A 26,487-nucleotide genomic window follows, 5' to 3' on the forward strand; every position below is an offset into this window, starting at 1 on the left:
GAGGATATGTGTGTCGATTTCAGAGAGACAGGAAGAGACAGAGAGAAACATTGATGTGGCAGGGAAACATCAACCAATTGGTTGCCTCCCATACACACCCAACCAGGGATTAACCTGCACTCTAGCTATGTGCCTTGACCTGGAATCAAACCTGAAACCTACTGGCAAATGGACTGACACTCCGACCAATTGAGCCACCTGGCTAGGATGAAACAAGGGCTTTTAATCATAACTAGAGCTTTCTCACCATCACTAGCAACAAAGATGGAAATCATTTATCTAAAATGCTGTCTTAAGCTTTTACATCCAAAAATTAAGTCTGAATAAAAATAATTCAAGATATTTGTATTAGGATTTTAGTCTAATACTGAGAAACTTGGGTCAAAATAAACCCAAACCAGAAAAAAAGAAGTTTTAGTGCAATTTTCTCCAGAGTTTTTATTTTAAATGGCAAAAAAAAAAAAAGTATCAAAGAACCATCATTTCCCACAAAAGGCCATTACTTCTCCACATATTCCACCAACTAGTGTGTCTGCCTAATAGTGACAATGATGCTATTAGGAGATGGATGTGCCAGTTCCCAAAGCACACAGCCACTGTCAGGAGCTAAGCACACCCAGTGACAACTGTTCCCAGACAAGTCCTTCTGCAAGTCTTATATTTCTCAAGGAAAAAAGAAAAAGAAAAAGGAAGGAATGTAGGAAGGAAGGAAGGAAGGAAGGAAGGAAGGAAGGAAGGGAGAAAAAGAAATCTAATTGTACTTCTGACTGAGGCTCCTAAGGCTCCCAGGAAGTACGGTGCTTGGGGAAGAAGGTTTGGCTCCACATAATGGTAGCTTATGAAGGCTTTTAAGACACAACAGAAGCACATGTGACAGCACTGAGCAAGGACTCAGGCACAGGGAGCTTCAGTGGGTCTTGGCTTATGCAGAGCACCACAGAGGGTCTGGACATGGCAAGAAACAGCAGACACACCCCTCAACCTCTTAATAAGAGCTTAGCTTTCTTTGCAAGGATCGTCCAAGAGAGTAGCAAAACCACCTACTAAGGCAATTTTTCTTAAGTTTATTCTCCTTAATAATCAACTACTCTGGAGCTAAACCATTCCTCTGCTTTCCTACAATCCTGTAAAATGCAACCTTCCCTTTCCCTTACAGACCCCTCCCACCATATAAACACACCCTCATATACACACACATGTACCCATGCCTTCTCTGTCCCTTTGACCATGCCCAACCCACTCTGGTGTTCCTTTTTCTCCCCCAGCCGCCTGAGCCCAAGGCCTTGAGACTCTGCTGTCTAGGCCGTAAATCTGGCCAACATAGAATGGCAAACAAAGGAGCAACTGTGAGAACTGACAGTTCAAGAACTGTGGCATTGAGTCTATCCTTGAAGGTGCTGGCAGGGCCCACAGGACACCCCATACATCTCAAAATGACAGAGGGCAGGGCCTCACTGGCCCAAATGAAGAGAGGTTCACAGGGCTGCTGCTCCAGTGAAGCAGCAGGCACTCCAGGGAAGAGGCCTTTTCTGGGAATGAAACAAGGCATAAATGAAAACACCTGGATCATATGCTGCACTTGCTATCAAATATTATCTCTAAAATTTCTAGAACTCTTTTCCCAAAAGGAAAATAAATTGAGGGAGGTGTGAGAAAGGAAGGGAGGGAGGGAAACAAAGGAAAGGGAGCAAGGGAGGGAGGAAGGACGGAAGTTATGTTAGTCTACAATTCTAGTTTGGGGTAAAAAGTGTGGTTTTGAAATGATATCTTCATATAGACATAAATCTGAGGTTCAATCCCAATTTCAGCAACCAGGATTCTCAGGTGGGACCAGCCTTAAAAGCCTTCCACGGAGAGCGTGTGGTTGAGCGCGTACCCATCACCATCCTCTTCCTCCAAAAGCAGCTTGTCGATGGTCAGGGAACTGATGGCTCTCCTGGGGTCTTCCATGTCCTGAAGGACTGGCTCAGGGATCGAGATGGGGAGCTGGACAAACTGGGGCCCAGGCAGAGCTGGGGCCGGAGGCTGGTACTGCAGGGTGGACGTGGGCAGCGTGGACAAGGGCTGAGGCCATGGGAAGTAGGTGAGAGGTGCTTGGTGCTCTGGGCCCTCCAGCTGGGGCCCCACTGTGGGTGTGGTGGCGCTTCTGGTCTGTGGTGGGGGACACACAGAACTGAGGGTTAGCATCCCTGGAGCATTCACTGCCACCCTTTTCCTCTCCAGGATCTCTATTTCCCCTAACTGGGCTCTTTCTTGCTGTCTCACTCTAGGGGGGTGCAGCTCCACCTACTCAAGGTCTCCCTGAAGGGAAAAGCCAGGCACACTTCTGTGCCCCTGCCTCTATGACTCACTGGCTCTACGTCTTTGCTCATGCCACTTCCACATCTGAAGCTAATTTCATTGAATAAAATTCTTCCCAACTTCAGAGATATTAAAATGCTAAGAATGGGGATGTGCATCTTAAAATCAATGGAAATACTAACAATAAGACTACCACATAGCATAGTAGCTGTGTCACAAAGGGGGCCATAGTCCTGCCCAGAGACAAAGACTATCCTGGCTCCACACAGTAGCTTCAGCACTCTGAGGCCCCCGTGGGCCAACACAGCTCCACTCACCTTCTATGACTTCATCACCCTCTGTCTCTGAGCTGGGCCCCTACAGCCACTGCAGAGACCTCCAGTGGTCAGAGCCATGCTCCCAGGTACGCTCAAACAATACCTCTCCCCAGCACAGCGACCACCCTGCAAAGCCCAGGTCAAGCCTCCGAGAGAGATGGGGCCTGCATACTTACTATCTCCCATCTTAGAGGAAACAGATAGAAAAGGAAAGTCTCCACACGGAATGATGCATGGTGGCCCAGGTGTGCCCCTACCACCCCTGCCTCCCCTGTCATGTTTCTCTCCAGTTGCCACTATGTCTTGAGACTGAACTATTACAGTTATTTAGGAAGAGCTTCTTTCAATGACCTGGGGATCTTGTTACAACAAAGTTCCCAGTATAGGAGGTCAGAGGTGGTGCCCAGATTCTACATGTCTAATCAGATCTCAGATGATGCCAATGTGGCTGGTCCCGGGACCACAGATTAAGCAGCAAAGCTTAAGGGTTTTTCCTATGGAACGATGGAGCTGGAAAGGGTCTCAGAGGCCTTGCATCTTCCTGACAATGCCTGATTATTTCCAATATTTCAAAAATCCAAATGGAAACCCTTCAGTTTTTAGTTTTACACCTGTGCAGGTGAACTGCAACTGCAGGTTTCTTTGCTCAGGGATAGAATTACATCAACCCAGGGCCATAATTCATCTTATCTCTTACTGATCAGGAGTGCCCACAAGGTAGCTCTAACCAGCTTTAATGAATCAATTTATAAAATGGCAAAACAAATAAGTTATTACTTAATAAATACAGTTTGTTTGATACATAGAAACTTTCAAAGCAGGAGGTGGGAATGATGAAAGGATAAATAATGAAAGGAATCCTTGGTCATGAAATGGTTGGAAGCCATTAAGTCCACCACTCCCATTCCCACCCCAGGCCCTTTGTTATGGAAATGAATTAATTGCCTGGGAGAGGTATTGAATTAACTCTTTTCTATCCAGCATCATACAGGCCCCACAATTTTTTGGGTGGCCATGTGGGCATGGGGTGGGAGGGTCCCTGCAGGCCATGCCTGGGTGATGCTTGAAGGGCAGGGGAACATCAGGATAACACTGAGCCCTTGAAGGAAAGGAAGGGGTCTTAGAGAACCAAAGCAAGATCCACCATCAAGGCTGGGCTCTGCGACTGCTCTTGAGGCCCCAGGCCCACCTCCCAGTTTTCCTTGGACTAAAGCTGGACACAACTATAACCATGGGCCTTTTGTCCTCTGAACATTCAGGAAATTCCCATTTCTTTAATCAAATAGATACCATTCACATCAAACTATTTCTCTTCCTCATTCCTTGGGGAGCAGGCCATTTCTTTCCAATCTGGCACTTGACTGCAGCCCTTGGTTAACATTGTTAGTTGACTTTGAGACCATTATAATAACTAGCACTTATTGAGTGCTTTCTCTATGCCAGGAACTATGCTGAGACCTCTACATGCATCATTCCATCCTGACATCAACTCTCTTGTTAGTATTCCCATTTTATAGATGAGGACAACAAGGCTCAGAGAAATTAAGTCATTTAGCCCAGGGTCACACAGCTAGTAAGTGAAGAGGCAGGAATTTGAACCCAAGCAATCTGATACTAGAGGCATAACTCAAAAAATAACCCTGCATGTAGGTCAGACTCCATCAAAAGTACAGATTTTTAAAAGTGTGTATAGGCTGTTGCTCAGCCTAGATGTCTCTGGCAAATCCCATTCTTAAGTGAATGATCACCTGTTAACTCATATAAATAGAAAGAAAAGTCTAGATCTGGCAGGAGACCCCATGAAATCTCACATGGTACTCCACTTACTAAAAACTTAGACTTGTAACCAAGATTCACTGCTCACAAGGCAGGAGGAATGGTTTTGGACAGAGAGGCAGAATGTCCCAATCCCAGGGAGCATTAGGTATGGCAAGGGAGGTCATAAGCCTTCTTTGTGGAAGATATTTTAGGTCAATGGGAATAACAGCAGGCCTTCCAGGAGGATGCGGAGAGCTTAGATGACCTAATTATCCTGGGAATGAAGAGCAAGAAAGATTGGGAGTCAGGAAGCCAGCCCATGTTCTAAAAGGGTGCCCTAGGCATGAGTTGGTGCAGCTCTGCCTTTGTGTGACATACCGTGACATTAGTGATCAGTGGCTGGGAGGCATACGTCAGCACGGACGAGGGCCCCACAACGGTGTAACTGGGGCACACTGGCTGCACATACATGTCAGCTGAGTAAGGGCAGCTGACAGCTTCATGGGACACATATTCAGTGTAGGGTGTCCACGGAGCCAGGGGCTGGAGGGTGGCAGGGGCAGGCTGAGAGAGCCAGCCAGCACACAGGGCCCCCTCCTCCGTCACTGTAGAGGCAGAGACCTCCATGTCAAGGCACGAAGGACCTGTAGAAAGAAGGAAATCACAGAGCTGCAGGCGTCAGCCAGTCAAGGGGCTTGGGGGAGGCCAGGGCTGCGGGGACCTCTTACCCACTGTGGTATATGTGGCCAGGGGCTGATGGGGCAGCACCACCTGCGGGGGGAGAAGAAGACCAGGGTCAGTGTTCAGCCATCTCCAACTAGCCTCCTGCAGGAAATTTGCCCAGAGGGCCCCAGAGCAGGAAAGAATGGGGGGAATCTGCCTTGTTAGAACAAAACACCCACCCCCATCCCAACCACCGCCACTCCCACTTTTGAGGGATTCCTGCTTCCACTTAGTGAGCAGGCTATGCACTTAGGGGACTGGTTTTGTCCTCTTCCAGGGGGCCCCAACTCAGGCCAGGATGTGCGAGTCATTCATTCACTCAGGCCCTGGCAATGGCTTTGCTCAGTGGGCCATGCCAGCCCACAGCCCTCATCCCACTACTTCAAGGAACCACCAACGTGTTCTACCCCAAGGCCATTCAGCAGTGGCCATAACCACAGCAACGTGTGGCCTTATTGCCCCAGAGAACATCCCATAGGGCGAGGAAGTTCATTCTTCCCCAACACCCTCCCTACCCCCCACCCACGCGACGCACACGCACTCTCTCTCTGGCCACAGTGGACCTCTCACCGCTGTAGGTGTGACCGCCGCCCCGCTGCTGGCATGGCCACGTTTCCTCCTCAGCAGCTCCTTCACTGGCTCCTTCACACGGACGCCCTGGTACGGCCGGGGTGGGGCCGGGGCTTGTTCTGGAGCTGTGGCTGTGGAGAGCAGTGTCACTGCGGCTCATCTCCCTTCTCAGACAAGTCCCCACCTCAAAATGCCCCCTCGCCTCAAGGTGCTGCCTGCTCACCTAAGCTGTGTCCAAATGCAGAGGAGCACATGAGACTTCCTAGAATATTTCTCCCAGTATTGTCCCTCCTCCTGCCACCAACCCTCTATGGCTCCCCTCTACTCAGGTGATTAAGGCCAAGCTCCTTCATCTAGAATTGAAAGTACCCCACAGGGTGATCTCAACCCATTTTTCCAACCACTTTGCACACTAACTATGACAGGAACCCTGACTCCAGCCAGAAGGTCTGTCTAGACTTCCTCACATGTTCTTTGCCTGTCTCACCTCCTCATTTTTACCTGGGATTTCCCATGGTCAGGATTTCCTCTCACTTTTCTTAACCCCTTAACTCTTCCTAACCCAAGGCTAGTGCAACCTTCCTGGCCTGACCCTGCAACCCACAGAAATTTGTTTCATCCTACTGTCTCTCAGACACTTCCAGACCTGGTTAGTATTCATCATAGGGGGCAGTAGAGGGCGACAGTCAGAGCAGGAACTCTGAGTCAGATAGCACAGGCCTCTAAACCTTCCTCTGCAACATTGCAGCTGTGAGATCCTGGGCAACTTACTACACCTCTCTGTGCTTCTTAATCTGCAATGTCTTATTAAACGAATGTTATAAGGAGTCACCGACGTAGTAAATGGGTAGCATAGTATATGCTTAGTATAAAATCAGATACACAGTAAGCATTCAATTAATTTTTAGTCTGCTGTTTAATAATTAGTTATCTTTTTTGGTATAAATTTCTGATGCCCCTAACTAGATTATAAACTTTTCAAGGTCAGGTATTGTACTTTATTTCTCTATGTGTTCCCAAGTAGTATGTTCATAATAAGCTTAATAAGTTATTTGTTAATTGGGTAGATGATAATTTAAAATGTGCTATCTGCCATTCCTCTTCCCTTCATGTCTCCTGGACCTTTGGAATGGGCTGGAGTAAATGGTTCCCACACTCTCCATGGCTGCCAGGACACAGGACAAATACCCAGTGATGATCCATGTGCCCTGGGGCGTCCAGCCTTGCTGCTGAGAGAAGGTTCCCTTTGCCTTTTATCATCAAAGCCAGGAAACCAAAACATGGAGCTGGAGCATAGGGTTCTTACTGTTCTGGCGGAGCAAGACAAAAGCAGCCATCGTTGGGCAGTGACAGTCTGACGACCCAGAGAGTCCACAGCCTAGAGTGGCACACAGCGCTGGCCCATAGGACTCACACGTGGGAATTCATTATCATCCACCGATAAGGGCCCGGAAGCCTGGGTATCTATAAAACCCGGATCCGCAGCACTGCCCTGGCTGAACTTTGCTTCGTAAATACCCAGCTGATAAGATCCCATGCCTGACTCAGTCCAAGCCTCCATCTGTGCTCCCGACATACACATGGCCTCGCCTTGAAGCTCAGAAGGCAGACAAGGTGGCAGGACGTGGGACGGGGTATCCAAGAGCCCCAGGAACACACAGTGTGAAGTCAGAGCACCCCATACTCGGATGCATTCATGAGGGCTTCTTAACCTGGCCAAGTAGCAATACAAGATACAGACACCTGGGCCCTGCACCTGGAAAGTCCAATTCTGGGGACCCAATATGGGCCTAGGAATCTCAGGATTTTATAAAAATCCCTCAGGTGATTTTGGAAGCTGTGCTGAGATGAGAACCACTAATAATTCATCCTTGATCTAATGTAAGAAACTTTCTCCAATATCTAATAGATTAATTTCTTCTTTTTAACTTCCCCTGTCATAACAAGGGACCGCTACTAGTATTCATTCATTCTTTCAGATATCCTTCGGCACTAGGAATACAGCCCTGAACAAAATAGTTGTGGCCCTCGCCCACACACACCTTGCAGTCCAGCGGGAGAGAAAAGCATAAATAAAACATTTGCAACTTGTGAATTCAGGCTGAAATGGGAGTGTATAGCAAAAGGAGCCAGCCTGTTGTTACCTGTGGCCCAGGACCACCTGTGTGCCATCACCTTTGTTCTAAGTAGCAGTGACAATGGACTTGAAAGCTCAAAAATACCTCTGTCCAGATGATTTCTTTCACATCCCTGGGCCTCAATATTCTCATCTGTGAAATGGAGATAATAATTCCTGTCTCACACAATAGTTGTGAGGATTAACTGAAATAATGCATTGGACGCTCTCAAGCCAAGTCCAGCATACGGTAGATGTTCAATACATGTTCTTTTTCTTCCCCTCCCTCCACCTGCTCCCACCCTGTTCTGGAGAGGGACAATATCTCATTCTCTACCATGCCTGCCTCATGGTGACAAAGCACCACTATCCCTTGCATTACCTTCCAATGAAACTCACAATTCATAATCCATTAATAGCTTCCTCATCTATAAGAAGATGATCATTGTGGTATGTACCTTGTAGGCTGATTTGAGAATTACGAGAAAACACTTAGGATAGAGTCTGCACCAAGTAAGCATCGAATCAATGTGAGCTAATACAGGGTGGGGGGAAAGTAGGTTTACAGTTGTGAGTATGCAAAACACAGAGTTTATTCTTGTATTATCTTTTATTAATTATTGTATTATTTTCCATACTCACAACTGTAAACCTACTTTTTTCCCCACCCTGTATATTCCTTACTAGCAGTAATAGTAGCAGCTCTTTCCAGCATCTGTAGACAGAGATTAGCTCCCCTAAAGAGTGAAAGAATATCCCTTTCCTTCAGCCATTTCTTAATGAGATGTTTTGAATCCCTCCAACCTTCCTTCTACATGCATCACTCCTGCACAAGTTCCACTTACCATTTCCCCTTATGGTGCGTTATGCCCAGTGCTGACCACAGACCCCAGGTGTGGCCTGACATGGCAGAGAATAGGGACACCTGCCCTCCCACACTCTGCTTACTCATTCTCAGTCACCCACAGCCACATCAGCTTTGTTCATACCCATATCACTCACCCAAGCTTGTCTCCAATTGGGTTTCTAGCTGTTCTTAGGCACAAAGTACAGCCTGTGGTATTCTGCACTCAGGAAACTCAGGGCACAGAGTTATTTGGGGGTCTAAGCACTGTGATCATGCTCATATTTCTTTTGGGGACAAGAGAGGCTCAATCTCACATGCACACATCTCAGATCAGATCAAAGGAAGGTATACAGCTTAGCCCCTACCCTCACCCTATTTGCATGTACACTTCTGGGGAAGGATTGAGAACATGCCTGATCCCACTCCCTCCCAGGAATAGACACTTCTAACACTTGGCTGCAAAGTGGCCAGCCAGGCATTTCCAAGATCTTGTCAAGCACAGACTTCCTGCCTTCTGTTGTTTTTGAATCAATGAACAAAGAGGGCTTGGGGAGGTGCTATAGCAGAGGGCATTACCCTCTGATGTCTGGGGTTCCTTGAAACCCACAGTGTCAACAGGTGTGCCCTGGCACAACCACCATATGGAGAGCAGTGCCTAGTGCAGTCACAGAACTCCCACAGCTCCTCAGGATCTCCTGACTGCCCACCCGTGAGTCCACCACCAGCTGCCACAGAATCCGGTAACTGACTCCAGTGAGTGAGCAACAGTGAGGGTGCTTCTGACACTGGCTTTGCAAAGTGACTGGGAAATATCAGAATCTGAAGCCTCAAGACTATTCTCACAGGAGCCCAACAGCCAAGTGTATTTACAAGGTGAAAACTTGAGGTCGGTGCATTTCACACCTGCCTTTGTGAAGCAACAATAAACGTTTCTAATTCTACAATAAACGCTGTACTCCTACTGTCACCAGCATGAGAAATGAGCCCACAGATACAAATTTGGAAAAGGAAAAGAAGGTTGTCCTGAAATCATGATTGCTTTGCCATAAAGCTTCTGGATTCTTGCATCAAGCTAGCTTCAAAGCAAATAAACTAGAATATTTAAAAGAAAAAATTTAAGATTATTAAATAATTTCTTCAAGTAATAATAATAAATAAAAGAGGAGGCAAAGAAAATAAAACAGGAGATTTAAATAATATTACAAGATGAAAATTCAATTTCCCAAAGTAGAGTTGACCAGAGAATTGAATAGGCCCCCTGATCAAATTGCAGCTCCAGGTAGTACCCCGCCCCAAAGCCTGAAGCTTTCTCACCATTTATCCTGTGTTCTGATAGCCCTGTAAGTCTCCTGTCGGCATCGAAGTATCCGTCACTGAGAAAAACCTTTTCACCTAAACACAAGCTTCTTGGTCCCCATTGGGTATCTCCTTTTTCAGGCAGACAAGCTCTGCCATATAGTCTTTCCGCCACTGGAAATCACACACCAGTGGAGTTTGGGGGAAAAACAACTCATTTACAGAAAAACCTATGAATTCAGCCCCAACAAGGGCTTCTCTTTTCCAAAAAGAGCAACGAGAAAATCTGAAGGTATAAAAAGTCAGCAGAAGACATTTCGGTTCCCCATGCCACACACCCAGACATGCTCCACATCACAAAAATAAGAGTCCTGCAGCTGCTGTTCTGCTGAGAGCACAGACCATGACAGCTTCAAGCCAGTCAACTGGTCACCTCAGACAGTGCTCTGGCTACATGTAGACACTGTGCTTGCTTTGTACCAAGCTTAGGGAATATGTGAATTCTACTGATTTAAATAAACATGGCCCTCCAGTGCCTTGATGAAGGCATGATAAATATCACTGAGAAAATATGCAAAATTGTCAGCACTTATTTATCTAGTGACCCCATGCAAAACCACATTCATGCCAAAGTGAGGAAGCTGCTTTCTTAGCAGAGCTGACATGCAGGCATTGGTCACTGGAACTTCTACTCTGGGAGGCTTTAAGAGAGCCCTTTCCAGATAGGTGTTCCCTAGAACAGCCATTAAGATGCTCTTGGAAGAAGACTCTCCTCCCAACCACTGTCCTGCTTCAGATTTCCAAAGAGCCACCAGAGCCAGGCAGTAATTTGGACATCAGCTGGGGCTGCTGCTCTAAGGGCTAGGTGGGATTCAGAATAAGCCTACACTTTCCTCACCAGGGTACCACTAAGACAAACCTCTCCCTCTCATCTTGGCTATCTAGCTCTCTGAAACCAGGTTCCATTTACAACTGACTGCTTGAACCTCAAAAGTGCAGCCATACAGGGCCATTTTGAAAAACAAAACCTTCCCAATCCAGAAGGACACATGATAGACTATTAATCATTCCAAGTAACCACAGTAAATATTTTTCTCTTTTGCTGCTGAATCTTCAGTATTATTTTTATAAAAAGACCCATTAACAAGAAGTACCAATAATTTTCTCTTGTAACAAAACCAAAAACAAATAATTGAACAATAGGAATTCAAGTCTAGGGCTAACAAACTTCCCCAGTTTCTAAATGAAAAAAAACCCTCAAAAAACAACAAAAAACCAAAAACCAAAAACCATTGCTGACACTTTTCCCTTTAATGTGAAGAAGCTTGTTTGTGTTCTAGGCCTATAATAGCTGAGGCCTCCTGGGAAAGTTTAGCTCAAATTGACTAAAGGATTATTGAGATCCTTGATTTAAACACTAATGCAAGTATTCTTCCTATAATGAAGGTCTGAGTGTCAAAGTTTTCAAATTTGTTCTTTCCATTCATGGACAATGGCTGATTTTTTTCCAAACAGGAAGAAAGAACTTGGGCTTGGGCCAAAAGTGGACTTGACACACGACAAAAAAAGTTTCCCTGACCAATTTATACTAGATTGTAGTTAATTTTTTTTTTTTAAATGCAAGCCAACAGAGAGCCCATATGCATGTCAATGTAGGCTTTCTATTCGCCAATGTTTAAACGAAAAGACCCCTGCAGCCAGGAAATATCAACACTATATACTCTAGCAATTTGGATAACACCCAGGCAGATGGGGAAAGGGTGGTTTTAAAGAAGATGTTCCAAAGATACGAGAAAACGTAACGTCTACTAAATTACAGTTTGTCCTTGCTTGTCAGATTGCTGAGACAGTCCAAGTGGCGTGAGTCTCCACGTCTTGATGTCCTTATCTAAAGATCTCAAAGACCAAAGACAGTGGATGACTCCATTTCTCTGGTCTGATTGGAGAAAGGAAGGGCATTTGTGCATCGCCACACTCACCCCCCTGCCATGTCCCTATTCTAAAAAGCATATTCCCATCAGCCTTCAAAGATCTTACTGGTCAACCATAGGCACTTAGAGCTTCCCCAGAACTTTAACCATGCCAAGAAGATCTACCAGAACACCCCGATAAAGAGGAGCCAGGGGAAGCTCCCAAAGTACATTTAGGGTAACTGCTGAGAATTGTTCAGTTCTAGAACAAGACAACTCCACACCAAAAGGGTCTAGGAGCCAAGTGATCCCTACACAAAAGAAGGCACAGCCAGCCAGGAATGGACACCCAAGGTGATTGCACCCCTCCTAAATTCCATTAGGCTTAAGCAGAAAGTCTGTTTATCCACAGCCCATTCTCATCTACCAAACTCCTGCCCAAGATGTCCCTGCTCAGCAGCCTCACGATTACACAGATTGTCCCAAATGTTCTGAATGTCCCACCCCACACATAACCTTGCGTAGAATCAATCAAAAGGACTGTAGTGCCAGAGCCTTCAGACTCCTCACACACACTGCTCCTGAGGCATCCTTCCTCCTGGGGAGCTCTCAGCACCTTTCACACCACACATCCATCCATCTAAGCTTCCTGCAGGCCAGGAAGACAGGCAAGGCTGCTGCATTCTGCTTTCTACTCCCAGAGACAGTGTCAGTGTAACGTATCTTCTGTGTGGAGACTCAAGTATGTTGAATGAATACATGCCAAGGGGCCACGTGTTTTCTCACTTACAACCTTAACTCCCAGGAACTCAGAAATAACCACACTCACCTTTGTGATGTTCTGTGCCTCACAAAATTTTTAACACAAATGATTTCATGTGAGGCCTCACCACAGCTTCTGAAATAGGCCAGGGAAGTCTTCTTCTTACCCTTTTTTTCACTGATGAGGAAAGTGATGCTCAGAGGTATTAAGTGACTTGCCCAAGTGCTACACTTGTAAACAACAGTGGTCAACAAAACCCAGGACCTCCAATTCCAAGCACAGTCCATTTCTGCTTTGCTTTCTGCTTCCTCCCTACTCAGGCAAGTCACATTTATTTCTCTAGGTAACAGTGGAAGTCAGCCATTGAGTGGTCTCCTGTGCTATTCTAACCCTCCTTCCTCCAGTTGGAGTCTGGGTTTGGACCACCCTGATTCAGTCTGCCTTGATGGCCAATTTCCCCAAGAAATGGTGTTTACAAATCAAAAGAGAAGAGAAAAGTCCATGAGAAGCTTACCAGCAGTCTTCTCACATGAGTGACGAGAACTGAGAGACCCAAACAATTCCCCGCAAAGTTTTATTTTTGGTATTTTTGACTGAAATGACAGTGGATAGGTCCACCTGAGAAACCAGCTGCATCTGCCTGCCTTTTACAGAAACTGGGGTCACCAGAGCAGAAAGGGCTCCCATCTCAGATGCATCTTGCCCCAGGGTAGGGTCAAAACCAGGAGACCCCTGGCAGAGCATTCATTGAACAAGCATTTGCTGAGCAGAATAAACCACGTCCTTGCCATCATGGAGCTTATTTTCTAGTCTATGAGGGTATATAGACCTAATCAAATAATTGCACAAGCAAGCCTAGAATTACAAACTGTGAGAGAACTGCATCTGCCTCAGAGTTGAAGTGTTCTGGCCTGTTCAGCTAGTCCGGCTGGTTTCCACCTACACTTGCTTCAGTAGGGTATGCATGATCAGCAAGCTGTGGGCCCCAGTCTATGGGAGTTGTGCAAAGAGAAAAGAGCCATGATCATTCTGTCTCCAATGCAGAGAGACTGCTCTGGGGCCAGGCTCAGCCCACATCAAGATACACAAAATAGCCCCAGATGTCTAGAGTCCTTCCCCAGCCTCGGGATCCTGGATAAACCCAAAGATGTTTCCCTCTAGATGGCCCTATCCTCTCCTGGTTGATTTGCCCACTGGGGAAGATCAGTCATAGGAACTCAGATTCTAACGTGAAAATCAGCTGGCTCCAGAGGTTCTATACTGAGTCTCAAATACAACATCCTGAAAATCAAATTTTCAGGAGCTTTTGACTCAGACTACCCTTGATGAAATCAGAGCCCACCTCCATTTAAGGGTGGACGTATTTCAGTTGGGAAATAAGCATCTAATGCAATCCTAAAATCATTGGCATTGAGAAGTGGTATGGTATAGTTTAGGGCTCAAGAAGACCTTGCTTGAAACAACTACTACGTAGCTTATCACTGTGTGATTCTCGGCAAATCACATAACCTGTATGTGCCTCAGTTTCCCTATTTGCAAAATGAGATAATATCCATCTCATTGGATTATCATGAGGAAAGTATAAAATTAACACAGTTAAACACCCAGTACATAATAGCTGCTCAATAAGTGGCTGATTCTCCTTTGATCTCAGCCAATAATCCTTGGCCCTTCATTCATCAGAGAAGTAGCCCTGGTGCAGTAGCCTTAACTTTGCCCTGTCCTGCTACATCCTGATACTGAATATTTCTCTCCTTAATACAGTCATGGCCCTCTGCTGCCAGCCAGGCCTGTCTCAGGCTGCCCTCATTGTTCTCTGGGAAGTCATCCCTCAGATACATGGACCTGGTTTCCCCAGCAGGAGGACAGCCCTGTTTAGGATACAAGGAAGCCAACAATGCTGCAAAGAGACTGGTCAAAAACCACAAAAACCTTGCAAACAGAACAAGCCTGGACAGGAGGCATCAAAATCCTGACATTGGCCTCTATTGAAGATACCATAAGCTAAGCAGAAGGGTTCCTTTCTTCAGAAGCTACCAGCGGATTATGTTCCTGGCAGACTTGAGTTTTTAAAGGATGACCCCAACAAGGAGCGTGTTGGAGATTTTTGAGTGGCAAACAAAGTAAGGTGACATGCCTTTGTCCTGACATCAGGTGTGGCCCCTCAAGGAACCTGTCTCTATCTCCGAAAGGACAGGAATGTAGCCATGATTAAGCATAGTCATGGATACTTCTTCATAGGGCTCTTCGGTGGACAGAGAGGGAACTTTTAGCATCCATTTGGGTAAGGCAGACCTCTAACTGACATATCTGTCATTGTCTCAACTTTATTTAGAGCAGCAGGGGTGACAAAAGGGAAGGAAGGACCCACACTGAGACCATACGACCCATATCAGGGGGTGAACCAACCCAGGGTACTTACCCAAATTCTATGGCAAGGCAACACATGAGTGAGGAAGTGGAATAGAGGAGACTGATTCTTCTTTCTTTATTAGATTAAGAGTTGTGTCCTGAATCTAGCATTGCCAGTCTCATATAGAACAGAAAAAACTTAGGCAGCTGAAGGAGAGGAAATTCAATCGTTTGTTCCTTAATTTAAATAATACCTAGTTTGGAATTTTCAAGACTGAAGAGATTTTTACAAAAGAAATAAACTTCTCCCTAGACCCTCAGAAACGGATCACTTCTCTGGAAGAAGAACTCTTTAAACCCAACATCAACTGTGCATTTTGGGTCAGACCCAGCTACCCGAGTCCCAAGGCTTGTGATAGTCTGGTGTATAGCCTATGTAAGTGAGAGTAGCCCTGATCATTGACTCATGATGTGAGATATAACTGCCAGTCAAAATGAACTTTTTTGCTAGGTCTCTGGTTTACTAACCAATGTCTCCATGATGTGGGAGGAGGGGATTCACTTGTGAAAGACACTGGAGAAGTTGTTCAAATGTGAGGTCTGGGAAAGAAATCACTGGTTCGGTCTTTTAAAAATCTGTCGCCCTCCTAATTCACAAGATACCTGCATAGACTGAAAACATGATCTCCACAACCTCAAAGCTCCATGGAGATCAATTTAACATGCTTCACAGTGACTCACTTTTCTCTAGGAATGAGGTCCTTACCCTAGAGGTAACCAAGGACCTGTAACTAGCTGTTAGGGATCTTGCTGAAGGAATGGAGGATTGGTCCAAGTCAGGGCTGTCAATCTGTGTAACCTAAAGAAACTGGGAATACAGCAAATGTGCCTGCAGTTGCCAATAAAGAAAAGAAAACAGAGGAGTGAATGAGCAACTCAAGCTCTGATATGGCCCCAAAACCGCTCCATTTTTATTTTTGTGTGTGAGCTCTGCAGTAGATATTGTTTGAATAAAGCAATTTATGACAAATATATAGTAGATGTTAACCTAGTTATCCTTGTATTTTCTTCCCAGCACTCATATTTTATGTCCTAAGGTGTCTCTTCACTCCCAGTATCTATGCAAAAAGCCTGATTATCATTTATTCTTGAGGCGTTATATCCAGTGCCATATGCTCTAGGACACTTTCCTTAATTCCATCTTTGCTTCCCTCCTATTGAAGGTAACTCTGTTACCGGGTGGATGCGTGCATGCAGATAAATGGATGGTTGATTTTCCTTGTATGCCTTTCTTTCTTGAATTGGTGTTGCTTTCATTCAGCATTGAAACTTGCTCCTATTTTCAACCCTCTTGCCTCTCTTTTTTACTTCCTTTCCTCTCGCCCCAGCATTTCTCAGTTCTGGAAAATTATAACATTCTTTGGACTCTTTCTCCCTTCAGTTAAATGTATGGTTCTTTCCAGAGGATTAAAAGGTAATTTGGCTTCTCTTAAGTGTGGTCAAATCCTTTCTGGTCCCAACACCTGGTGTGAGAATGACTCAGGTTTATAATGTTTTGGCTACTTGCTCTTCCCAGAAAGTGATACTAATGAAACAATTACTAAGAAAAGAGCCAGCACATTGCTGTTTCAGTTTTCGGTATCATCTGTGCTATTTTTTGCATACTCAAGTGTCCTACTCCTCGCAGATAGATTATAAACACCTCAGTTCGGTCTCATAAAATTAAAAAAACATACAAAGGTGCCAATCAATACGAGCCTTCTGCCATCGCTCCTTATGAGGCTGGTAGGACACTGTGGCCCAAGTTCCAAGCTTAGTCACAGAATGACCAGTTTAACTGTCAGCATGAGCCCTGATCACTAGCCTCACCCCAAATTACAAGACAGGAAATATGTTTCCTGCTATTGCACAAGAAACACGGAATTCAGAAGCCACACAAATTATAATCTAGAATTAGCTGCATAACCTTTGTTCTCAGAGGTAAAAGTGAGAAAGAATGGGAAAATAACAATACTAATTAATATTTATTGAGTATTGACTTAATGCCGAGCACATTAAAACACCTACCACAATCCTGTAAAGAACTGCATTCCCATTGTACATATAAGGAAATGGCAGCAGAGTGAGGTCAATGGACTTGCCAGCATCATACAATCGGTGAGGCATAAACCTAGGATTCAAACTCAGGTAGGTCTGCCTGTCCCAGAGGCTAACTTTAAACCACTAAAGGCAAAGAATAGAGATGTCACTATCTCATTCAGAGTTAAATCCTATTCTCTACACCTTGCTTTCCATACCCCCTCTTCCACACGCACGCACACATGTGTGCAAACACAGACACAAAGGGATAGCCTGACTCTTCTGAAGTCTAGGCAGTTTAGGAAGGAAGGAAGTGCCAAGGAGACAGAAGCCTTGGCTCCCAGCACAAGCTGCCACACAAGACTCTCCTTTCGTGCTGCCCAGAAAACAGGTGAACTGGGTTATTTTGGGGAGATTCTAGGTCCCTCTCTCCGACTTGGTCCCTGCATTGCAGCCACGACATCTGCAAAGAGCCCCATAGAGGAGGTGTAGCAGCAGGGGAATGATCTTATCTCCTTCAGTAAGTGAACTGAAACACACGCATCAAAAATAAGTGTTCAGTACACTGAGGGGCATTTACATCTGTTTCCATTTTCTTTATTCTAAACAACATCAAATATCCTTTTACATTTGTATCATATTAATATAAACATATACACAGAAGAGTACATCAAAATATATATGGAGTTCAATAAATTATTATTAATTAGCTAAATAATTCAAGGAACAGAATATTGAAAACCCCAGAAGTTTCTCTCACATTCCCTCTCAAACATTCCTCTCTCCCTTCTCCAAAGTTTACATGTATAATGGCTTCTGACATTTTGATTTTTAAATTTTACATAAAGAGAATAATCCAGTAAGTAATTCTTATATTTTTGTTATTTGGCTGCAATCGTTGGATTCATTTATCTTTTTACACATAGTTGTAGTACAATATTTTCATTGTTGTATAGTACTTCATTGATTTATTATTTGGAGTAGATAGCTATTGGTGTGTGGCTACTGGTTTGTAGCTGTTGTGATTAATAATGCTATAAATATTCTTATATACACTAAGAATTCTGCTAGATATTGCAATTCTGCTAGATATTGCAGATATATGTTGTGTTCAAATTTAGTTAATAATGCCAACATGTGTTCTAAAATGTTTGAAGCAATATTTTGATCCACATTCTTACTAAATTTATCAAAATTTTTATTTTTAAACATTTTGGTGAATGTGAAGTGGCATCCCACTATTGTTTTATTTTCTATTTTACTGATACTAATATGACTTTATATAATTATTGTCCATTTTATGTTCTTTTTCAAATTTCTTGCAGTTGTTTTATTAATCATCTTACTGATTCATAATTGATTGTAACCTAAATTTCTCATTGATTTGAAAAAGTTCTTTACATATCTTGATAGCAGCTCTTTTTTTGTTTATGTATAATGAAAACATCTTCCCCCACCCCAAAATAATGTTTTTAAGGTATGAACGGACATCAGTCAGCTGATGCATTTTCTTTTGTCATTGGTTTCTTATCTAACATGGAAAGCCTGCACTTTTACCAAAACCACCCTCCTGAACCCTGCATGTGAGTCAGAAACTGTGGCAGGGAGTCAGGGCAGCTTAGCAAGACAATATTCGTGGTCTGGTTCAGATGGTTTTAGCTGTATGAGTGAATTACTAACCCAATCTTTAAGCTTCAGTTTTCTCATCTCGAAATGGGGCTTAAAACAGAACCTACCTCATAGAGTTTTTATTAGGTTTAAATGAGATAATGCATTCAAAGTGTGGCAAAAACCAACAGTTGCTACACCCAACATCAGCCCTCCCCTTCTTTACTAACAACCACTGCATTGTGGAGGGTGGCAATGTGTCCAGCTAAAATATTACACTATTCTCCCTCGCAGATAGAACGGGCCATTAGATGTCAGCAGAAGTGGCATGTTGGGGGAAGAGGCAGTGATGGAGAGGCCTGATCTTTTTGCCTTTCCCTCTTCTTCTTCTCAGTTGTCCGAAATACAGATGTGATGGGTGGAGCTACAGTGGCAACTATGAAGCAACCCTGAGGACAAAAGCCACATGCCAAGAACAGCAGACCAGAAAGGCATAAGTAGCCTGGAATGTTGTGGGCACTATGGAGACTCCATACAGTCCCTCACAGCCTACTACAAAATTCTTTTTATGAGAGAAGGTATATCACAGTCTTATTTAAATCCATGTTGTTTCCAGTCTCTTCACTAGCAACCAAATATAATCCAGACTGATCCAAAAGAATATTTGATACACTGCACAGCATCAAAGAAGTACTCAATGCCCGGTAGCTGGTATGTAACCCTATGAAGAGGATTGAACATTTTCTGCTCACAGTAGCACAATGTTCAAAAGTGTATTAGAAGCCATCTACTTCAACCTCCAAGTCAGAAGTCCTCACAGTGACTACACAGTACAATCACCTGGGAAGCATTTGCAAATTTAATGCCCAGGGGAATTTAAAGAGAACCTCTGGGTTGGGACCTGGGCATCAGCACTTCTTAAATGTCCCAGAGCATTCCAATAGGTGGCCAAGGTTGAAAAGTAGTGCTCTAAGCACATGCAAAAATCACTTTTGTCAAACTAAGGACTTGTGTTTGAAAACATGTATTTATTTTTTATAAGCACTCATGAAAGCTCAGTAGTTTGAGCTGGTAAAGAAGTTCAGTGAAGTGTAGTCTCCTTGCCCTGAGCCAGGAAAAGGCAAGTTCCATTTTACTGGGAGAACACTTGAAACCCAGAGCAATTAGGTGGTTTGCCTATGACTCATACAACTGGAAAGTACAATCCATGTGTTCTGCCTACAGGGACAATGCTTTGTCCATAGCCTCGCAAAACAGGCCCACAGGGTTTCAGAGAAGGCCTCTCCATCCCAGGCAGACCCACTCTTCTCAAGCTGTTGTTCAACAAAAGTGAGAAAGCTGAGGTGTTGCTAAATATTTCATAAAGGTGAAAATTATGTTAATGACATAATTAATTGGCCAACTTTGGTTTGGTTGGTTCAAAGTGAAAAATTGATGGACACCCTTATTTTACAGAAACCTAAACTTTAGTAATAAGTCAGAGGGAAAAAATAAAACCTAATACCTTTACTTTGAAAAAGTTTAAAAGCAAAAATTTACAGGGCTTCTAATGATGTGAATTAAGAGTTCAGCTATTTAGCTAACAATTGTAGATGACCTTGGTTCTTTTTGTTCCTCACAACAGAGCAGATTGGTAGCTTTGAACTTAAAGAGAGATTTCAAAATCTCTGACTCAGGAAATTTCTGGGGGTAGAAGGAGACAAAGCTGGCATTTTTCTCTAGTAAATAATAGGGAAAAGGAAGTAAAGTACCCACCTTGAAAATCGTCTGCTCTTTTACCAATTAATCTGTGTGCTTAGTAGATGTGTGTCACTTATATTACCTCCTTCTGTGCCTGGGAATCCCTGTGTGTCTTTTGGATCCTACTTTTCCTTATCAACAAAAACCACTGAATCAAGAAATACACTTGGTAAGAAATAAAGGCACTTACTAGACTTCTTAAGTAAGCAAAGGTGGTAACAGAATAGAAATATTAAGCAGCACGCCACTGACTTAAATTACTTCTATTTGTACAGTTGCCTGAATTTATGCAGGAGATAGAGTTCCAAAAATTGTATATATATATTACAGGTTTTCCTTATCTTTCACTGCATTTTCAACTGCCTCAAATTAGTTGGTCATTTAGTGGAATCCTGGAGTAAATCCAGAGGTCTGGGTTAATGAAAATTTTGAGACCCTAATTTACCTACCTGGTCAACCTCTGCCCTGTTCAAGCTGTCTGAAAGCACAGGTACATCCATACCATAACAATTTGATAATAACTATTCTCTGTTCCTAAGGTCTCTCCTTGGGCAGTACAGCAAAGAAATGCCAAGGCTAAGAGTGTGGCATCAAGACAACCAGCCAATTAAGAGAAGATCAGTCAGGCCTCCCTTTCGTCATCACGTAGACCTTTCCCTAACAGAAGTAACAACAAGAAAAAACTGTTCATTTTCTAACTGGTGGTATTGAGTTCATTATACACAGTTTCATTGCTTTTAAAGAAGAAGTCAACCAAATCCAATTTAGGCATTGTGCAAATCATTTACTCAATTGACTGCAAGTTTTATCTCCATTCATGTGGGTATTGTGCAATCCCAGGATACCGAGTGACCTAAGGAAATGAATACCAAAGCAACTACCCAAATCAGTGTAGACCCCAGGTCAGCAAACCTTTTCTGTAAAGGGCTAGATAGTAAATATTTTAGGCTTTGCAGGCCTTAGGGTCTCTGTGGCGACTACTCTCCTGTTACAGCAAAAAACAGCCCCAGATAAGACATAAATGAATAGACGCATCTGTGCTTCTGTAAAATTGTATTTACAAAACCAGGTATCAAGACTGATTTGGCACCCCGGCCATTGTGTGCAGACCCCCAATTTAGATAGGCCCTTGGAAAACAGTTTGTAAGAGCCTATCATTCAAGGATATTCTGACTGTGCATTTTGAACTATTCTAATCAAAGTGTGGAAAGGATAGACATGAAGGAATTTGCCATAACCCTGATCACTCATCCCCCTGGGAGGTGTTGCAGGGGAGAGATGCTCTCTCGTCACTATTATTACCTATCAGGAGACCTGATGACTCTCTCTACATACTCTAATTTAGCTCTGATAAAAACCTTGTAAAGAAGGGATTAGATCCCCCCATTTTCTAGGTTTTTAAGAATATAAGACTAAATATTTCAGTTGCAGAGCCAACTTTCAAACCCAGACTCCTCTCTCTCTGCCACTCCTGCTGTCTCTGCTGCACTGTCAGTTGGCAGTCTTACAAGGGTTTCTTGTTGGGGTGGATGTTACTGCTTCACATCCGAGAGAGATCTGCAGGACCAAGTGCAAAAGCCAGGGGGAGAATTTGCAAGTGGAGTGATTTTCTTTATCTAATTGATGAGCCAAGCAAATCTTAAGTCCATGGATGGGGCTTGAAGATTTCCACTTCTGTGTGCCAGCAGTTCTGAGCTGATCTGAACGAAAGCTCAGGTTCACATTTAGTTCATATACGAGGGCCATGGGCCAGTTAGGGAGGACGCAACAATTACAAAGTGAATGTTTTCTTAACCCTTTCCAGAACCTCATAGTACAGTCATTTCAGCTCATGCCTCGAGGGTGTTTTCTGAAAAAAGAAAGTGCCCTTTCAGCACTCTTGGTGTCTGATTTCAAACCCTGCCCTTTCATCAGGTGATTCTAAGTGGGCTGACAAATGGTGCCCTGTTTTTACTGGTTTTCACACAGGGTTTAGTCACCCAGGTGCCCTCGGTGCCCTAGACAAGGGCCTTACTTGCATCCAGGGTAAGAGGAGGGGTCCAGTGCCCAGGACCCTTCTTAAGGTCCTTTGAGGTTCCAAAGGACAATTTAGGAGCATTTTAATTGTGTGCATCTGACACTGAGAATGTTCACTCAGTTATTCCACTGACAAGTTTTCAGTGTGGTCTTCGTAAGGATGAAGTTTTGTGGCCCCTGATTTGACCTTCAGGGTATGAGCAGGAAACATTCCTCCAGCATCCCCTTTTATAAAATTTCTAGTCTCTTAGGAGAAATTAGAGAAGGAAAATGTAGTGTGTAACCAAGGGGAGAGAATGTGAACACACGGAAGCAACCCCTGTCTCAGATACTGAAGCAAAACCAGAGCAATCAACATTATTTTGGTGGTATCTCAGTGTCCTGAGGACAGCTCTGCAGAATGGGTATTATCTTTACTCCATTTTACATGTGAGAAACATAAAAATTAAGAGTAAAAGGAGAGTGACTTGCTCTGAGTAGATAGGAACCAAAGCAGAAATCCCTTCAGGAGCTCACATAAAACCCACTGATTCAGTGCTAAGTGCAATGGCATAGAAACACATAGCAGCTCCCAGTAAAGATATAGATGCCCACTTGCCCTTGGCCACATGGCAGTCCCCACGGAGCTGGGTTCCTTTGTCCCCAAAAATTAGGGTTCTGCTCTTTGTTCCTTCAGGTTGCAGTTGCACACCACCCACACTAGAAGGATTATCTTGGAAGGATTCCATAACTCTCAAATCAAAGTTACAATTCATTTTTTTATTTTTTTAAAAATTGCATCTTGCCAACATGATGAGACTTCACAATCTGAGAAATTTTGAAATCATTCCTCATATTACACATTAACCAGCTCAATTCCAGAGAGTTTACACAAGAAATAAAGAAACAATGAATTGGTGATAAAGTGACTGTAAGTTATGTTTTAATCAATGAAAGTATATTTTTAGAACTTTAAGGCTCCAATAAAATATCTTTTTGTAAAATAAATACACTCCCTAACCTATCTTTTTCTGTAAATCTAGATTCTCTTATATTAAGTTTGCTTGATGTAGGGCGTATCTGAATTCATTAAAAGGCATTTTAAAGACCTAAGCAACTTTAAAAAGACCGATAGAGCAATTTTTTGGTAATATTTCTTTTTTTGAGGAAGTACAGAACTGAGCCCCAATAAGGTTCAACAATCATGAAGCCACTGAGTCAACTTTGTTATTTTGAGAAAGGATTGTTGTAGATAATCTCTGTATGATTTCAATTATTAATAACAGGAGTTTCTGTTCAGTCCCACATAATGGAAAATAAAGTTCACAGTTGTTCCATCTAATCCAGGAATAAACATTAAGATTCAAGATAAACATGCTGCCCTTTTGCACTGGAACATACAAGCTTTGCCACAGAATGAGAACACTGACAAGAGGCAAGACACTGAAGCAGGTAAAGACATCCTTGACAAAGATAACTTTCCAAATTGTTCCATCTGAAACAAATCACATCTTTGGCAGGCAGAAAGTAACTCAACATCACCCCATAAACTGAGAGGTTGCAGTTCCATCCCTGGTCAGGGCATATGCCTAGGTTGCGGGTTCGGTCCCTGGTCAGGGTGCTTAGAAGGGGCAACCGATCACTATTTCTCTCTCACATCGATTTTCTCTCTCTCTCTCCCTCCCTTCTCCTCTCCTAAAATCAATGAGCAAGTTCTCAAGTGAGAATTAAGAAAGAAAAAAGAGAAAGTTCAGTAACTCAGAGAGAAACATACCCAAGGAATTGAACCAGGGGCTGAAAAGTAGCTGTTTATAAACTAAAGTCATAAAAAGAACTACACGGCTTTCCCCTCCCAACCCCAAACCTATATCACATTTGACTTTTGTTTGTGAATCATAAGTTGCCCTTTCTTCACCACAGTGATTCATGCACAGCAGCGAAGTTACAATGAGCTGTCCCTCCTTGGAACACTAGTTCGTTCCCCTCCAACCTGGAAAATCAGCATCACCCCTGACAGGCTGGTTTCTCCACGAGGCTCTGTCTCACTCACCTCACTCCTCCCTGTTCTCCTACCTGGGAACACAGACTCCTGTAGCCCCCGTCACCACCACCACATCTCTAATGACAGGCACACTGGTGAGCTCCCAGCCCCTACCCATGCAGGTACGGTTCTGACAGCCACGGCCAAATCACTTACATTTTTGCCAGAGCATGGCCTGTGACAGGATGTTGCCTTTTTTCTTTGAAGCAGACAGTTTGGCTTCTTTAATGTGAGACCTGGGTGTGCTTGCCTCCAGTGTAGCCACTGCTTGCTCAGAGGCAGTTTCCTCAGCTTTTTAAAGGCCCAAGTTCCCGCTGCGCAAGGGCACTGCGGCGTCACATCCTCCCACCTCAGGCACCCGCGCACTTTGTCTTCAGCAGGCTGCCTGTCATCCAGCGTGCACACCCTCAGCCTCAGAGACCCAGCAGCTACAGACCACTTCACTCCAGGAGCCAGCTCGCTGGATCTGAACAACAACACAGCACACAAAGCCGTGGTCCTTCAAACGTGGCCACAGAGTGTGATGTGATGTAGGATGAGCGTGAAAGTGTGTCTGAGTGGGAACTGTGTGAGCGTGTGTGTCAAGTTTTGTACCTCCTCACACAAACGATGAGATCCAAAAGGTCCAGTGGAAAATTGGGTTTTCTGTAGTCCTAGTTCAGGCTTCTGCACCACCAGGATGTCAGCAGGACTCAGTCCGCCATGGGCCCTGCTCAACGGGAAATGCTATTCCCAGGGGTCACTGGTTCTCACTTGCAGGAGGAAACACCTGTAGTCTCTTCAAGCCTCACTAAGCAACCTCCTCATTTTTTTAAATATTGCTTTTCTGTTTATTCCATTTTAAAACACAATAGCCCCTCCCCTTGCCCCCCAGCCACCACCAAAATGGCAAGGTTAATCATGCTTAAATATGGGGGGCACTGGTTTTGATGGTCCATATGCCCACGGAGAAAGAGGCCAACTGACTCACGAAAGGACAAGACACCCATGCTCTTTAACTGGAGATGGTTACTCAGAGGGAACTTTCAGGCACAAATGAACAGGGCCTCTCTCCCAGTGCCCATCTACCTGTTAGCATGAAGCTTCTCAAGGGAAAATAATGGGATTCATCATCAGATACTGTTTGGGGTGTTACGCTACGGACTCTCTCCCCATTTGGAAGCCTTCTGCCGCTGTGTGTGTGAAGTCCACGTGCTCAGGCCCCAGTGACCCACAGTTTGGGGTCATGTCCACCCAGCGAGGATGCCCCTAGGGCAGACCTTGCCGATCTGTCCCACAGCTGCCCCCCAAAGCCATCTTATACAACCTAGATTGAATCATGCCATTCTCCAGCTTAAAAAGCTTTCACCTACTCCCTTCAGCCACAGAACTGGCCCTTGTCTATCTTTCCAACACCATCACCTGCCCGCCCCTGCCACTGGTCCCCAGTGACTTCTAAGCTCCACTCTGCACACCCATGCAATTCCCCGCCTTTGGCCTTGCTATCGTCTCTTGCCAGGTTCCTTCTTCCCCCAGTTCCTATCTGAAAATCACCTCTTGACTTTTCAAGATCCAGCTCAAATAGCAACATTTTGGGTGAAAAATGTTCTGGCCCACCACACCACCTGGCACAGAAAATACTAGTCCCTCTTTCCTTAGCTCTTGGAGCGCTCTGTTCATTATCTGACAGCAAATTGTTTCATAGCTCTGTGGGTCCCTCAAGGAGGTTTCATCTTTGTCTCCTCAGTGCCTCACATAGGATCCGAGGCATAAGTGACCCTCCATAAATGTTCATTTAATAAAGTAATGGATTTAATAAATTACTGTTGCTAATGGGTTGGTTTGAGGGCAGATCTTGAAAAATGTTGTCCACATATATAGCTCACTCAAAAACAGAGAAGTCTATCTCCTGGTTGAGTTCTGAGCCCTCACCCCAAAGCCTTTGGACCTGAGAACATGGAGGGCCCCATGCTGGCAGCAGCCTGGCAGGTAGCAGTGTCATAAGGCCTTGGGCCACCCTGAGAGGAGTCCACTAGACATAGACACATCCATCAGGCCTGGCTCAGTCATAAGAGATGCTGGTCCCCCTCAT

At 44.3% G+C, this 26,487-nt stretch overlaps 1 protein-coding gene across 1 annotated transcript; it reads right to left on the reverse strand.

Annotated features, from left to right (window-relative positions):
• Positions 1-1,737: 1,737 nt before the first annotated feature.
• On the reverse strand, positions 1,738-26,365 carry POU2AF1 (POU class 2 homeobox associating factor 1). The gene is given in 7 exon segments (XM_054592609.1): positions 1,738-2,151; positions 4,755-5,020; positions 5,105-5,147; positions 5,670-5,800; positions 24,573-24,690; positions 24,693-24,882; positions 26,328-26,365. Coding segments are annotated over 7 exon segments (1,101 nt in total). The 3' UTR covers positions 1,738-1,836.
• Between the last annotated feature and the right edge of the window lie 122 nt (positions 26,366-26,487).

This window comes from Pteronotus mesoamericanus, unplaced genomic scaffold, assembly GCF_021234165.1.
Source record: "Pteronotus mesoamericanus isolate MK-2021 breed Mesoamerican mustached bat unplaced genomic scaffold, CSHL_Meso_final scaffold_36, whole genome shotgun sequence".
NCBI lineage: Eukaryota > Metazoa > Chordata > Mammalia > Chiroptera > Mormoopidae > Pteronotus > Pteronotus mesoamericanus.